Raw genomic sequence first — 17,331 nt, forward strand, 5'->3', positions numbered from 1 at the left:
GTTTTGGCCATGGGTGGGGTAAAATGGCTCACTGGTGCCCCCTAAAATGCAGCCCAAATGTGAAATTCAGTACACATTCTTCACTCCTGGGTTGGCAACCAAAAGCTGGAGGGAGTTGACTGATGATTAAAAGTGGCTGGCTGGCTATGCTTTTTAATTTTTTTATTTTCATTATTGATTTACTGTGAATGAATAATGTTGTGACTTAGAAAATTAGTTTGATTTAAATGTATTTCCTTGCAGAGATTCTACAATTTGTACACAATTGTTTAAAAGATACATGGCCTAATATGTCTTTAAATTAAATACCATTCCATAATATGCCTATTAATATAAGAAATGAAATACTGAAAATGTAAATCTTATAGTAATACAGTAATATAATAATAATAATAATAATAATAACAACAACAGAGAACAGGTATATTGCATTATCGATCGACAAATAATTATCACTTAATCACTGTAACATTTTGGTAAAAATCACTGGACACAAGTTGTTCCTGAGGTATATCCCTAACTACCCTAGAACGATTGGCACTGTGCCACAGAAACAAGATCGACATGCCAACGTATAAAGGTACATGTCTGGAAGAGGCTTTACAAAGGGCTGTATCGACCATAAACAAATAATTCCATCTCTATGTATGCTAATAGAAATGGCAGAAAGGATGACACACACACAAACACATGCTCCATCCTAGAATAGAAATGATGGCAGCGATGAAGTATGAAGTATGCAAGACTAGACAGTGTCATGACAGTGAGCCAGAATAAGGTGTTAAATCACGCACAGTGCTTCCCACAAGTCTGACTGATACTTAAGGGGTGGGAGGGAGGTGGGGGAGAAGGCGCTACGTATTTGTAACTCTATTAAATGATCATTATGTTTGTTTGTCCCTGAATGATATAAAATAAATGAAGAATAAGGTCGTAATAAGCTGCTCTCACAGTCGACCCACGTGGTCTGATTCTGATGAGGACAGGCTCCATTAAAATGCAATCTGCATCTGGGTACGTCATTGAGATAAGGAAAAACACAGCCAGACCACATTTGGTGGGTGTCAGGCTCGCACAATAATCAGATCTCTGCAAGTGTAAATGAATCCAGAAGGTGTCACCACATTCTTATGACAAATATCAGCCCAATAAATTGAAAGGTTACCTAGGTATCTCCATCTCTTCCTTAAACAAGCCTGGGCAAAGGTACAAGTAGTAGTAACTATCAAGTTCTCCTCCAAAAAAGAGATTTGGAAACGAAGAATTCATGATATTGCCTCCCTTAGCCAGCCCTGCCTAACCTCTGTGTATTCAGGTCAAGTCACAATGCTGACACAACTAAGGACAGAACAACATTTTTAAACCAATTGTTAAAACAAACTATGGACCGGATATTATTATTCAGTTAACAAATCCAGATACAGATTACTGCATTTGTGTTAAAAGCAGGTCTAAATGGGGCCAGTGACTCAGGGAGAAGCTATATTATAACTCAGAGCTGAACAGACAAGGAGCCTTTTCTCTAGTCTCCAGCATAGATGCATGAGTTTAGCCACAGACTCACAGCTAGGCTTGGTATGGCACAGCTAAAGCTGACAAACCCAGACCAATGGAATGACCCATATAAGACTGATGCTTTTAACTCGGTGTAGTGTGTATTACTATTGTGACTGCAGTTTTAATGGACAAAGTAACCAAACAATTAGTCTGAGGTAGCGGGAGATCATGAATATTTTTGGTCTTCAATGTTAAAAAAAACACCATTGTTGATGATAATGTAGTTGATCTGGCTCTGGCAGAAATTGTTTATCGATGAAGTAATATTTTAAAGCTTTATTCATTCTGTTTAGACTCGTTCTCTTCCTTCCTCACTCTCTGACTTGGACGTTATAGGCAGGCGACCAAATGAAACTGAAATTATTCTGGTTTTGTACATTTGGGATGATATAAGTACACAACTTTATAACGAAGTCTCGTTGTTTTTACAAATTTAATGCCGAAATGTTACATATTATATCTTTAAGTGATAAATGTTGTGAAGTCCTGCGGACAATCAGTATTGAAGTGTGTGCCTCTGTGTGTGTGTGTGTGTGTGTGTGTGAGAGAGAGAGAGAGAGAGAGAGAGAGAGAATGTTAAAGCATGCTGACAAGCAGAGGCTCATGGGATTACAGCTGTCTACACCAAATGAAAAATGATTCGTCTCTGAAAAAACATGTAAATGATACAGTGAAAAACACACTCTCTTTGCTTCAAGTAACATAACTGTCACTGTCATGTTTTTGTTCCACTGCTAGAGGCTTTCTATACAAATATGAAATGAACAATAGCAAAAATACGTGTAAAAACTGTTCTATCACTGCTATAATGACAAATGTTTTATCCACAGTAGGGATTTACATTCAGTTTAATAAAAGGCTTGCTGTGGTTCTTTTTATCAGTGAAATTTCAAGATGACAACATTTTAATTTCTGGAAACTATGCTTTAGCAGACTCCATTTCTAAACTAACATTAGCTACTGTTGCTTTCTGTGGAGCGGAGAGTAACGGGGTGAAAGTAACAATAATTATGAATGATGAAAAAGGAGGTGATGAAAATGCATGTGAAATGAAGAGTGGATTGATAGATTACCAAGTACTTTGTTTAATTTAAAGCCAATTTGATTAAAAAAGTCATGAAAACAAAGTTTCACGTTTCATCATTTACCATGTCTTACATTCATCATTCACAACACAAAAAATGTCCTTGTCATCTATCATTTAAGGAAGGTGTCCTCAAAGGTGACCGTAACCAATAAATAACTGACAAAAATGCTTACCAATTAATAATGAAAGTGATAAAAATGTTTCTAACAGCAGTAATAAAAATAAACTTTCATCTGGTTAGATTAACCTGATTGACATTTTATGTTCTTTGATAATCAACTGGGCTACCATTCATCGTTCACGACACCCAGCTGACATCGTTTACAGCAAGCAATTTTTGTTGTGTGACACACAAACCTCTTCAGCATCATGCCAGCCTGCTGTCCAGCTGCTCCACTCCACCAGCATTTCTTTGCCACCTGGTTGCATCTTTTGTTTATCAAGCTTGGTGTTTTTTGAGGGGCAGCCCTGTGAACTCTCTGCTCTGCCTCACCCAGAGACACAGCTACGACAGCAGAAGAGGTCAGTGTGGAAACTCAGCACCGCCGCTGGCTGATTGTTTTACAAGCTAACCACACGAAAGATGGATCCCATTAACACCATACACCCGTGTCTCATTTGTGGTCTGATTAAACCTTAAATTCATCGTGTCCCACTGACCCAGGGCTTCTGAGTGTGTGAACACGGGAGACAGCCAAGAGCAGGGTCTCGGCCGTGAGCAGGGCCTCGGCTGTGAGCAGGACCGCGGCTGTGGGCACGACCTCACCAGTCTGTTGCCCTCCCTCTTGTTGTCTCACGTCACCAGGGTGCCAGCTAGACAACTGACAGCTTTTTTCAATGAAATCAACTGCTTATGCCCTTTTCTCATTTGTATTGATATGGGTCTTGAAAGAAAAGCAGTGGGATCCAATGAGTGTGGAGCAGTTTGCAGGGTGAGTGTGACCTTTTTTTTCAACAGGAAGTAACAGAAATTGCTTGCTGTAAACAATTAGTGTCATCTGGGTGTTGTGAATGATGAATGATTGATTATCAGGTAAATACCTTTCTAAAAAAATTTTAATCTTAATTTAACTTAATTTAAGGTTTATCACTTAATTTAAGGTTTATCACATCAACTGACCGTTTATCACTCTACTTTTCACTTCACATACATTTCTATCACTTTAATTATTCATTTGTAAGCATTTTCACCACTTAGATTTATTTTTTGTTACTTTTACCCTTGAGGAAACCTTCCTTTAATGATAAATTACATTTTCTGTGTTGTGAATGATGAATGTAAGACACAGTATATGATAAGATATGGCTCAATTTTTATATCACAGATTTTTTAATCTAAACAACTTTAAAATTAATCAAATCACTTGATTATTTATCAATCAACCTCCATTTTTATCATTTAATATTTGTTACTTTCACCCCTCATGGGAGAGGGGCACTGAGACGAGGCACTTGAGAGTGTGCATAAAGTCACATCCCTTGGGCTGTTCAGGAAAATCTGACCCGACTTCTTCATGGAGAAATACACATTGAACTACTTCAACATATCATCCACAGGCTCGTATAGACGACACGTTACAATCCGCTCATATTTGGCCACCACATGCAAATTTCAACAAAGTTTATAGTGCCCCTTTAAGGAAATCAAGGGCCGGGTCACATCAGCATTTTGACACCACAATTACACACCCAGTTAAGTTTGTTTGATGGACTGGTAAACCTTGATATGCAAGTTTGCTCTATTGGCCAATAGCACATGAGCTTTGACGGCCTCTGATGTTCATACCATTCAAAATGGAGGAAATTGTCAAACATAATACCTTATGATATAAGTATGATACAAAGGTCATGATACAGCATTGAAATAGATTAGCTAGTTAGCTCTGTTAGCCATGCAGTTACCTGTCCTATTAGCTGACTAGAGTCTGCTCAGACTGGGGGTCTGGAGTTCTAGGGGAGAGTTGATCTTTACAGTGCGAGGAGAGAAGCTTTGGACTGCCAGGTGTGGAAGGTTGACAGGCCTGGGGCAGGGGTGGACCCTAGGCACCAGAACCAGAGCCTTGTGCCTTGAGTTTTGTGAGTTTATTTTGTCCACTTATTAGATAAAAAAGAAAAGAAACCTTGGGGAATATGGGAAATGTGCCGATCGAACACATCTCCCAGCTATGCTATCAGACGACCGCCGGAGACAGAACGGGCAGGACTGGTTAGTTAGCATGCTAACTCAAGTAGATATCTCTGAAACAAAATACATAGATGTCTTTGTTATACCATCAAAACGGTTAAACCAGTTTAACCTGGTGATTTGGCTTCTTTCAACAGAGAATGAACATACAAACAAGAGGCTGTGATGGAAAATCAGTGTTCAACAGAATATCATTCAATATTTAATCATGTACACTGTACAATTTTTGTTCATTGGGAATATAGACAGAAACATTTCCATTTGGGTTCCAGTGTTTGCCAATATGTATTTAACTGTGAATTTAGAGTCTGAATGTAACATCAGTTGACATATCAGTTTTTATCTAATCTGTCAACTAACTTCAAATTTTTGATTTATGACTTTCAAAACATCACTCATAATTTAAAAAATATGGGTAAGTAAGTGGCATGCAAACAAATGTGTGCAAAAGCAGTAGTGGGTTAAAAGGTGAAAAGGATGAGCATTATAGAAATAACCATTTTAACACTCCAAATCATTCGTTAACTTTTTCCAGAATGCAAATGTGTAAAAGTTAATAAAAGTATATCCTCTATATGGAGAATCAAACATATTGTTGAATTGCTTTTCAAGAGAAAGGAGGCACAGAAGTGCTTTCAGTTTAATGCTTGTTCTCAAACATTTTACACAAACAAGAGGTTATTCCATGTTACTGACATTTTCCTAAGTGAACTGGCTCTTCTGTCCCTTACTTGACCCCTCCAAACCAAACCTGTTACTCACTGATGAGCTGCTTTTGTGAGGTTAGTGCTGGTCCTCTGAGCTCGCTTCTTCTTGTTAGTCTTCTGCATCGCCAGACCACGCTGAAAACCCAGATCACCTCCCTCAAAGATCCAGAGATTATAGTTTGAAATGAAGGATGAAATGACAAATATGAAAAGACCAAAGACTGAAGAGTGGAGGAGTAGTCCAAAATGTGAAATCTTCCGGCCGGCCTCCACCATTTACAAAACCACTGCAAATAAACTAAACTGTGAACCTTTAGCGCTAGACACTAGACACGGCTCCATGTGCAGCCGGCACAGTACAAGCTGGAAGTGTTCTCACTTTGCTTCCTCTGTTTCCCCTCTCCCTCTCTCGCATTCCATGCACGCACACACGCACGCACATACACACGCATGCACACACAACATTCGCCCCTTCCCCCTGTATCACACAGACACGCTGAATCAGTGTACAGAATCTTTATTTACCCCTGCTAAACTGACAGAATACAAACCTCAAAAAATAATTGCACCCCCAAAAAATCAGCTACATCAACAGCATTTCAAATCAAACATGTCTTCATGCAGTATATGCTGCATCATATGGATTTGCTCTGGAATTATGGTATAACATGTCTCACACAATGACCATACTCCATTGGAATTCCTATATAATTTGAACTATATTTAGCTATTTATAAGATTTCATTTCAGTCAGGCACTTGGTAGCAGTAGCATCCAGGGTTAGCCCTCTTTTACAGGATGGTAGGAATTACTGGGTCACAAGTCAGAGCTTCAGAGTGTCCGGTTACACCAGACCGCTGATTCAGAGGTGGAATGGTGAAGCACATGGGGACAGTGAGAGGGAAGACGAGTTGGAATGATGTAAGAGGATAGAGCAACACGTAAGAAGAGAGAGGAGTAATGTGTATTTCTGGGGAAGAGAGCGGGGGAGGAGGGAAACCTTCAAGATGATCTGAATGACAAACAATATCATAAAATCAATTGCATTATTTGTCCAGGTAGAAAAAGCTCTGACAGAGCATGGGTCAACTTTTTTGGGTGGCTTTGCTACACTAGACTTTAAAGGGGCACTATGTAGTTCTGAGAAGAAATTCAAGCTCAGAATTTTAATATTTACAATATCAATGAGGTAATAATACAACCTTTTTCCATAAGTGAATGAACAAGCTGTTCTCAGAGAAAATATGGTCCCAGAACACTGTTCGACAGGTGGCAGGGTCCGCCACATATAAACAAAGTAAAACAGTATAAATTATTTATTCAGTTTATTCAGTCATGGAAACAAAGAGAGTTTGATGATTCAGTTTGTTTAGGCAGAAAAAAAAAATCAGCCAATGAATTTCTTTCTCCTCTCATTAACATTTCTTCAACACTACAGAGTGCTCCTTTAAATTCAATTGCATTTCACTTCTTAATGTGTGTTTAACTTAATTTCAAAATAATGGAAAAAGTGTTTTACACAGTGGATAATCAGAGGCTGAGAAAGGCAGCAGAGGACAGTCTACAATGACAAAAACAGAGCAGTCAGTTAACACACACACACACACACACACACACACACACACACACACACACACACACACACACACACACACACACACACAAGCATGTATAAATAAAGGTATATAAATAAAGGTTGATATTATTATTATATGTATGGTGTGGTGAGTGGTGTGGCGATGTCGGCCTGTAAGATGGCCTGTGTGTGTCACAGCGAATCAGACTGACAGGTGCTGATTGATATGAGTGATGATGCTTCCATTTCTGCCCAGGCAAAAAATGCAAAACCCTGAGTAGCATGAAATTCCATCTGTGTCCATGAGAGTGTGTCAGTGTGTGTGAGGTGATATGTGTTTGGTTTTTAGGTCATCTATATATCTATCTATCTGTCTATCTGTCAATCTATCTATCTATCTCTGACAGAGGTGTGTGCAGCAGAATCATGGTTGTGATGTTTGCCACATTCAGTAAGTGCCCTGTCTTAGAGCTGCTATGTGAAAATCATACTTCTGTAGATTACAGCATGGGCGTCGTAGCCATTATACGAGGTGAGTGGGACAAGTGGGACACTTCACTAGTGTCGCCCCTCCTTTTAAACTTTTTTTAAAATTATTATCTTTAAATCTTTAAACTGTTATTGTATTGTTATCATTACATTAGATCATACAATGGACACTTTATAATGGTGTGAGGTTATGATATTTATGAAATAGAAATGAGCAAAAGTATTTGTTTGTAATTAACTGTGTCACATTCATTTAGATATTTCATTCGAACCATGCTGAATTATTATTTTCTATTTGAAATGCTAGCAAATATGTATTTTTAGCCAAGAAATAACAGTGTAACATGAGCCTGTACCAAAAAGCCATTAAATCAATTTACAGTACATACTTTTATCTTTTTAATATATTCACATATACGTATGTTTCTAAGGCACTTCCTCTGGGCTCTTCTACTGATTCATGTTTTGTTTCTCTAATGTTTATGTACTGAGGTGTGTAACACAGATACTGGTATTGAAAACATGCAGCGTTTATATTGTAGACACTTACCGTCTGATTATTGAAAGGACTTTTTAAATAAAAAAGGAAATTAAATGATAAATAAAATATAGCTGTGTGCAGTAATAACTGCAGATGCCATACATTGAGATTGCATCAAGATGCACTGAGAATTATTTTGCATTCAAATTATTGACAGCTGAATTGTAACCGAATCATATCGTGAGGCCAGTGTAGATTCACACCTCTACTGGTGAGTGTACAACGGAACTGGGCATCATCCTGACAAATGCAAGATCGACAAGGACAGTGACGGAGGAAACTCAGAAGAGAAAAGATCATAAGTAATGTAATCCTAACAAATGCATGTGTACAGCTGTCCATAATTATGACCGTGGTGTATAAATGAATTGCAATTCATAGGGATGCCAAATCAGAAAAGCCAATCAGATCAGTTCTTGCATAATGTTGCTTTAATATATTACAAATACCAATAGGAGTATAGGCAGAATTTGTAGGGCCAGTGTGTTGGATTTAGTCCATTTCTGCCAGTATCCCCCCCTAAATCCTCCACACTGGACCTTTGAGCTGAAAAATGTAGCTAGAGTGATTCCCTCTTCAGGTCACTGTGTCCTTTGTTATGGAGGAAGTCAACCCTCCAACAGGTCTGCACCTGTGGGGTGACCCAGACCGAGGCAACATACTTTGGAGATACAGTAAATAATGAAATATAACAACAACAACAATAGTAATAACATGCTGACCTTGCTAACCTTGTATGCAAGCACATGGACTGGTGTGCAAAGAGACAGGTTTGGTGTGGCCACAGTGGTATGTTGTCCATTTGGACATGCATGAGTTTATATGGTACATTTCACCTACACTGGTAAGACCTACATTATATGACAGGTAAGTGATGATGAATGATTGATGAAAAACTACCCTATTAGCATTAGATCATTGAGCTGAAGGCTTGTAAATGGTAATAGTAATATAGTACATGAAATATGTGCTGATGACATCTCAGGTGACATTTATTATAACAAGTTACAATAAATATAAGGTGTGAGGTATATATTGTTCCACTATAATGTGTAAGCCTGCACGCTGATGTAATGTGAGTTTGTGAGTCCATTTCTGGACTGAGGAGAAGCTGCTGCAGGGCACATGCAATAAGAGAAACATTTGTAGCTCTTGATCCATTATAAAGATTCAAAGTATTGCCACATTGTTAAGGGTATATTTTTGGGAAACACTTTACAAGAAGGGTACATTAGTTAATGCAGTATTAAGCATGAACTACACAAGCATGAGTACTCAGGTGACTTTTTTCTTGTCAGTTTTTCACAAAAGTAATTGGTTACTAGAAAAAACTGCTGCCATCCAGTGAACCTGTGGAGAGGCTTTTTAGTCTTGGAAGTCTTGTCCTTAGCCCCAAGAGGAACCGACTGTCAGGCACACGTTTTAAAAAACTTCTTTCTTACAGAAAGTTTGGTTTAGTCACATCTGTCCGGACGTACCCTCTTCCCAGACAAATCAAATCTGACCGTGTCGGAGTTACCTCTGGTATACCAGTCAGTTGATTGTCTTTGCCCATCCGTTCACTCTTGTTTTTCCGTGGTTTCTATCACTCTCCCTCTTCTCCTTCTTTGCCTCCTCCATCAGCGGGATTTATTCACGTTGTTCCACTTCTACCTGAAGACAGTGACCGGGGAAAATAACACTTCATCCTGCTTCAGTTGCACATTGGCAGATGTTCCTTCGTGCCTTAATTTTGACATTTGCTTTTCCAGGAAATTTGAGCTTGGAGGCAGACCAAATAGCATCATAAAGGGGGACTAGTAGGGTACCAATCCATACGAGGATGATGTCATTCTTCTACAGCCATTGCATTGTGCAATCAGTATTTACCTCAGAATCGCCAGTTTAAAGATTAAAACTATTGTTCCTTAACGTTTTGGCCTATAACATCTTCCAAAAAATCTGTGTCTGGTTGGGGTTTCTTTTCACGTTTCAGATGTCTGACGTAGTAACAGTTCCACCAAACTGACATTTTCCCTCTAAATTTTTCAGATGGTTTCATTTCAACAGTTTCAACAAATTATCCAATATTTCAGGCAGAAAGCAAAGATCAAGTAAAAGTTCAGAGAAGGAATTTCTTTTCACCTTTGAGAATTTTGTGTTTTTCTTATTTCATCTGTCGTATATTACCTCACAATCCCATAGATGTGTATTATGACCCTTTTGAGGGCCCAGCCCATACTGGAGTAAACCACCTGCACAGTAAACAATAAATACTACTTAAAGAGTAACTAAACCCCCAAACCACTTTTTTTCTGCTGAAAACAAAAGTATGAAGTAGTGTTGTTGATTGATTCTGGTCCAACTCTTGACATTTTAGTCAAAGTATTTCAATTTGGCGTATTTTGTTGTAAAAATGTAAGAGTGACTGCCCTCTATGGGTTGAAACCCAGCTATTACAATCAAATTTTGCTATTGCCTGAGATGGAGGCCGATGACATTTTGGAGGCAGCTTTCATCACCATAACCACCGGAGAGACCAAGTCTGAGGACCAAGGTTCACCTATCATCAGAGCGGGTTTGAGAAAGTTTACCTTTTTTGCTGCTGAGGCAGGTGTGAACTACAGCTCCTGACTGTGAGTTTTTAACAGTGGATCATTACTCTTCATTTGGATACTTAGTATTTCCTTTTTGCCCAGAGACAGCCTTTCCTGAATTCACCACTGCTCCCCATTTCACACTAGCCCACATCCCCTTACCCTTTCACAAACCTGGGAAATCTCCACATCTCCCAAGTTGGACTCTCCCTTCCCCCTTCTGTCCCAGTCATACCACATGGACTGAACACACACACACACACACACACACACACACACACACACACACACACACATTCCCATTCACCCTACATTGCTGGACATTTAGCAATTGACATTATTTTAATGACTTGAAAGCCCAAGAAGGAGATTTAATTTGGATGAAGTGATTTATGTTATTTCTGATATGTGTTCTTGTATGATCCAGGACCAATTATGAACTGTGTTGAAGTATGTTGGTTATGTTAACAAGAGTCAAATTCATTTTGTCCTGAAATTTGGATTTGATTAATAATTACTGAAAGTTAAACTGGAAGTCTTTTGATTATTATTTAACCATCTTCTTTGGACCTTTTGTGGTGTGTCCACTTATTGAGGCTGAAAACCCTGAGGTATTTTTGATGCATTTGATATAATTAATGTTATATCTGTCGCCCTAATTACGATACTTGTAGGCCTTCTTAAGTAACGCTATGGATGTTAACCAGTATGATTTACTTATGATTTCATTTCTAATGTAATTTATTATTTTCAATTAACTTCACTGTTATACAATTCTAAGTTACAGATAAAAAAAAAATTGGATTTGCTATGTTACTTGTGCCTCTGTTATTTGATAAATTCATCTTTGTGTAGCGGGAGCGCCCTCACTGCTTCTCACAGCGGGCGCTGTGCCTCTCCGGTGCACTGATTGATGGGCGGGCGCACCTCTGTATAGCAGGTGGTTTCACCTGGCGCGCCCTCTCCTTCTGCTGTTCCGCTCGTCCTCGGTGGTGGCTGTGGCCTGGCCTGGCGTGGCGGAGTGGATGTCAGCGTGGTGAAGCTCAGGTGGTGTGGCTCTGCTGGCGTTGGAGCGTCCTTGGCATCTCCGCCACGGACATACGTTCTCTCTTGCAGCGCACAGGTAAGGCGCAGTAACGCGCACCGCTGCTTCTTCTCCCCACTCACGTGCCGAAAGTGTAAATGACAGTTGTCTCCGCTGCAGTGTGGCAGACCGCTGGTGCCGCGGGGCTGGGTTGGCCCGCTGGCAGCCCTTCTGGGTGATGGTAGTGATGTCTCTACGTGGTAAGTCGGCTGTGTCCGCGCCTCACTTTCCATTTAGTTCCGCCTCCAGCTGATTGCTGTTCTGTGTGTTGCCTTAGAATATTCGTTCTGACTCCTGATGCTATGCCGGTGAGGCCCAAAAACATCGCCATCACCTCCTGGACCCACTGCTGTGTTGGCTCACTGAAACTGGGGTGGGTGGGTGTGTATTCTTTTTCTTTGTGGACAGGTGCTGTGGGCTCCTGACGGCGACCCAATCCCTGGTGGTGGGCCTTTTCTTCACGAATGCGTGTGTGCGGTGTCACGGGTGCTTTTGTTAATTATCCATCCCTTGATTTGATTTCAGGCGCCGAGGTAGCCTCAGCTCTGTTCACCCCTTCATTTTGGCCCCAGTCTAGCAGCACGTGAGTCAGCCAGTGGTGGTGGTGGTGATGATGACTTTGATGTGTTTTATCAATTAACTAATACAATTGTGTTTATATTTTTCTAAAAACGTCTCTTGCCCGTGGTATCATCATCATTCTATTCTACTCATTCTATTCTACTCATTCTATTCTACTCATTCTATTCTACTCTATCAGCCTTATCATTCATCCACTCTAGTTGTGTATATGTAGATATGTTTAGTGGGCCTTATTCATAAAATAAATATATTGAATTAAGTCAGTGTATTTGTGATTTCCTTTATGACAGATGGGGGTCAAAGTTGATTTTCACATGACTTTATTTATAAGATTTATTTGATGTGGTTATTTTCCTTATTAAGCAATTAATCAATGGAGGTGGTGTCCCTTCCAACAAGTGTTTAATAATGTATCATAAATGTGGTGTGAACACTGTTTATATTGACTGTTTAGCAGTTATGGATGCATAGAGTGAGGTATGTCATATCTGCTTTCAGATGCATTAGTGTGCTAAAAGCATTTGTTTTATTTGTATTACAGCTTTTATATTGCTCATAAATGCTAAATGAATTAAGTGATACCCATGAGAGTACAGAAACAAGTCTGGACATAAGATGATAAATATCTCCTTCCTTGTTTCCCATCCTCTGCTGATGCCTCCTTACGTTATTTAGTTGTTTAGGTAACTTTAGATACTTAAACTTAACAGAGCAATTAACAAATGTGGCATCAATCATTCCCCCAGTATAATACCAGAATGACTACATGAGCTTACTCTTGTGATTAAGGAGCAATTCACATCTGTATATAGAAACAGATCTTGTTTCATATTTGTAACATTCACTTTAATATGTAACTATAGCTCCACTTTGTGGTAGATTTGATTGGTACAGCTAATACAAAATATCAGTCTGTCAGGGCATTATTATTTCATATTAAAATTATGAAGCCAAACATTTCCTCTTGAGAAAGTTTGACAACTCCTGAATGAGTTTTTATGATGATATTCCTTCTTAGACTGAGTCTGCAGTTTGAAAACTCCTCCGCACTTCTCAGATGAAGCTCATCACCTTTATCATCATCTTGGGATAAGTACAGTAGTTCACGGTATCACTTGGCATATCCGTTTATATCCAGATAGAGGTCATTACAAGTGAACTGAATGATAAAGCAGATAAGTAGATGACTGAACTTCACCAAAATATGGAAGTTGCTGCAGATGTGGTTTACAAGAGGATTAAGAAATGTCTTTGTCACTCGGATCCTGTTATAGAAGCAGCAACCAGTGAGGAATGGGTGACGGAAACTTGAGTCATATTTGATCACTGCTGCTTGGTTTTGACAATTTGATCCAGGCCTGGCCATCGGGAGAAATCCTGGTGGCCTAACAAGCTGATTGACCTGGAGTGTAAGGCCAGTGTTAAAGCTAAATGAAATGGGAAAAGAAAACAAAAGAACACCGTCAGCCCCTCACCTGCTGCTTTTCATTTGATGGCTTGATCTGTCATCACACACAACTGGTCACGCTCACATTGTAGAGATGTGGGAGATCGGCAGGGAGTTGTTAGGATGGAATAGATGGACACTAATGCTGTAGTCTTACTGAGGGCAGATGTTGTTGTACAGCTCATGGTCTCAGCACCCAAGAGAGACTTATAACTGTCAGACATGAATCTATAATTACCTTCACCTGTGTGAAGTAGAAAATTGATAGATGGACTAATTAAACAGCAAAAAAAAGTTAAAATGATACTGTTTTTTGCTGGAACTGTTTGTGTTGACAGAGCAATCAGATGCAGTTTAAATAGGTGTTGATAAAACATATGTGGGAGTTTTGCGAGGCATAGTCTCACCTTAAACTTCCACACAGTGATCAGCAGAGATGGGGACTCAAGTCTGAAACTCCACCTCAAAAGACTACAGACTTGACTCTGACTCAAGCTTCAAGACTCCTGAACAACTTGTATTTCATGCAATAATGCTTTTTTAAATCTAAATGTATTCATGTATTTCTATTTCATTTTGTTGGTGCATATATGTTGGGGAAACGTATGATGAGCTGCATGTCCCCTTTGCCATAATGTACAACGTAACGCATGCGCTATGTGCGCGCACTCACGGATCAGAAAGTGCATTGACCATGGTGACAACAAGTCCTCTCGGAGTTGTGCCTTTTATCATTACTTTTGGTTACAATAACTTCGTGCACAGTGGAAATAAGTGAACAGCTACATGCAGGTGTGTGGCACCAGGATAAATGACGTCGAATTTCATCAGGCAGCTCAAAACGCACCCAGACTGGTCAGTCACTTTCTAATGTGAAACAGACATTAAACTTAGCATGTATCCTCACAGGAAACAAGCTAACCATCACAAAGTGTTGTGCTAATGCTGGGAACAGGCAGATTGCATCTTTATAGTTGGCCATATGATGTGACAGACTTAGGTTAGCATTTCAGCAGGTTCGAGGGCTAGAGGGATGTGTTAAAGGATAACTACCGTTTTATACAACCTGGACCTTATTTCTAGCATAAAATACGATGATTTACTCACCCAGATAACTTTGGCGTCGTTCGGATGAAATTAGATCCAGTGGAGCGCCGCGTATATCCATATAATGCGAGTGATCCGGGCACCGAAGCGCAGCCTCTATGAGCATTATCTGCCACGAAACTAGTTCATTTCACCAATATTTTGTTACGATACGCTAGTGCTATTCCCCTCTGAGTCCGGGCTCGTCTGTTGTCAACATCCGGGGTCTGTAGGTCGACCTACTACCTCTGACCTGGAAGATGTCGTCTCTGAGCTGCGCGCGCACCCGCGACAGCCGGCTTGTTTACCTGTAGCTGCTACTGCTAGTTTGACCCCGGATGTTGACAACAGACGAGCCCGGACTCAGAGGGGAATAGCACTAGCATATCGTAACAAAATATTGGTGAAATGAACTAGTTTCATGGCAGATAATGCGTTATATAGAGGCTGTGTGTCGATGCCCCGTCACTCGCATTATATGGATATATCGGCGCTACACTGAATCTAATTTTGTCCAAACGACTTCAAATGACACCAAAGTTATCTGGGTGAGTAAATGATCATATATTTTGCTAGAAATAAGGTCCAGGTTGTAAAAAACGGTAGTTATCCTTTAAGTAGCAGAAGATTAGACTACACAATGTCCTAAGTTGGAGACCCAATGTAAGTTCTGGATGTAAACAAAATTAAGTGAGCTCCATTAAAGCATGTGATATTTACGTGATATTTTTCCTGTCACAAGTTCACATCCACTCTTGGCTGCCCACATCTTATTCCAGAAAAAAAAACACGATAGAAATGTTGCAGTATAAGTTTAGAGCTATATCCCCCGAGAACACTACACATATACAGTTTTACCATGCAGATTTTATAACACTTACACCAAAATGTTGAAAAATACAGGTATGAAATTGTGTTCACTTTCAATACAGATGTTTTCCTCTCACTTTGAACACTGACAAATGTAATGCATGATGAGGTTGGGCTTTACAGCCAGTTGGTAACACAGACAAACATCATGTATCCTTTGAGCAGATACCAAAATGTTGAAAAATACAGTTATGAAATTGAAACTTCTTTTTTTTTAAAGTATTTTTTTGGCCTTTATCACGTTATTGATAGACAGAGCTCAAGATAGACAGGAAACAGGATGAGAGGGAGAGGGGGAGTGACATGCAGCAGGGAGCCTCAGGTCGGGACTCGAACCCGGAGCCGCTGCAGCGAGGACAAAGCCTCTTTATATGGGATGCCTGCTCTATCAACTGAGCTAAATAGCACCCGGAAACAGAGTTCTTAATTTGTGTTTCTTCAGACTGCGTTGCAGTAGACCCCATACATTATCCCTCAACTGATTTTGATACTGTACTGTGTACTGTACTACAGGACATGCTTTGAATTCATAAAATTTAACAATACAGTGTTGGGGACAGATCAGATGGCCAGAGACTTGAGACTTGACTTGGACTCGTGACAAAAGACTTGAGACTTGACTTGGACTTCCCAAAAATGACTTGTGAACATCTCTGGTAATCAGCTTTTAATATGTCATTACTTGGTCAATGACAGCATGTCATTGCTCAACAAAGCATCCCCGCTGCTTACTCTGTGCTTCTTTTATTTTTTCAAACACAAAATCCAGACTAGTTACAGCAAAGGAAAGTGAAGGGGCAGTGAGCATATCCACACAAGTTAGGCTACTGTATTTTTTTCTCACAGATCCACCTGCTCCTGGCAAAGCAGTTGTAGTCATTCAAGCCAGTGAAGTTAATCATTGTACGAAGGTCACCACAGTCTTCTCCTCCATACGCTCCATCAGGCTGCCCTTTGGCCCACTGCAACCTACAGACAGAACAAAAAAATCCTGCTGTAACTGAGTGCACATGGCAGCAGAATTGTTTGAATAGAATAGAATTTTTGAGGATAATTGTCCAAATGTTCATCAATCTCACCTCTCTTTGTTCACTGGTGTCCCATCCACCCACATCCAAGATCCTTCCTCCTCCCTGTCCGTCATACCAACCCACGCTGCCATAGTGAATCCAGTGAGGAAGGCCTGAAAGAAACCAACATCCTCATAAACAACAGCCTCAAATACACACACACTGCCATTTAAATATCCTGTCTATTTCTGTCTTTTTCAGTATTCAGAGATAACTCCATAACAGACAGATCATGTACTATTTCACAGAGCATCCGTAGGAATGACCAGAATAACACTTGATGGCACGTTTTATCATTATGTCTCTCCAGGCAAGTGTTACCATTGTGCTGCCACTGAATTTAATCTCTGTTACAGACCTCACGGGTTTTCCTTCTTTCTTTTAAAATCCAAATGTCCAAGTTTTAGACTTCATGATGCACCGTGAACCGTGTCTGCATTGTCGGACATGTTGTTTTTGTTAACATAACTATCG

At 39.8% G+C, this 17,331-nt stretch overlaps 1 protein-coding gene across 3 annotated transcripts in view; it reads right to left on the reverse strand.

Moving 5' to 3' along the window:
* The window catches only part of LOC311251556 (uncharacterized protein), a 36,128-nt gene extending 30,333 nt beyond the window's left edge, over positions 1-5,795 (reverse strand). For 2 of the 3 annotated variants that reach the window (XM_084344036.1, XM_084344034.1), the window contains exon 1: positions 5,592-5,795. In XM_084344036.1, the coding sequence (XP_084200162.1) occupies positions 5,592-5,659 (68 nt within the window). In that variant the 5' untranslated portion in view covers positions 5,660-5,795. The remainder of the gene's footprint in view (positions 1-5,591) is intronic. The other variant, XM_084344035.1, reaches the window with a different exon arrangement.
* Positions 5,796-17,331: the final 11,536 nt, after the last annotated feature.

Source organism: Pagrus pagrus (genome assembly GCF_965226575.1).
Source record: "Pagrus pagrus genome assembly, chromosome: 2".
Classification (NCBI taxonomy): domain Eukaryota; kingdom Metazoa; phylum Chordata; class Actinopteri; order Spariformes; family Sparidae; genus Pagrus; species Pagrus pagrus.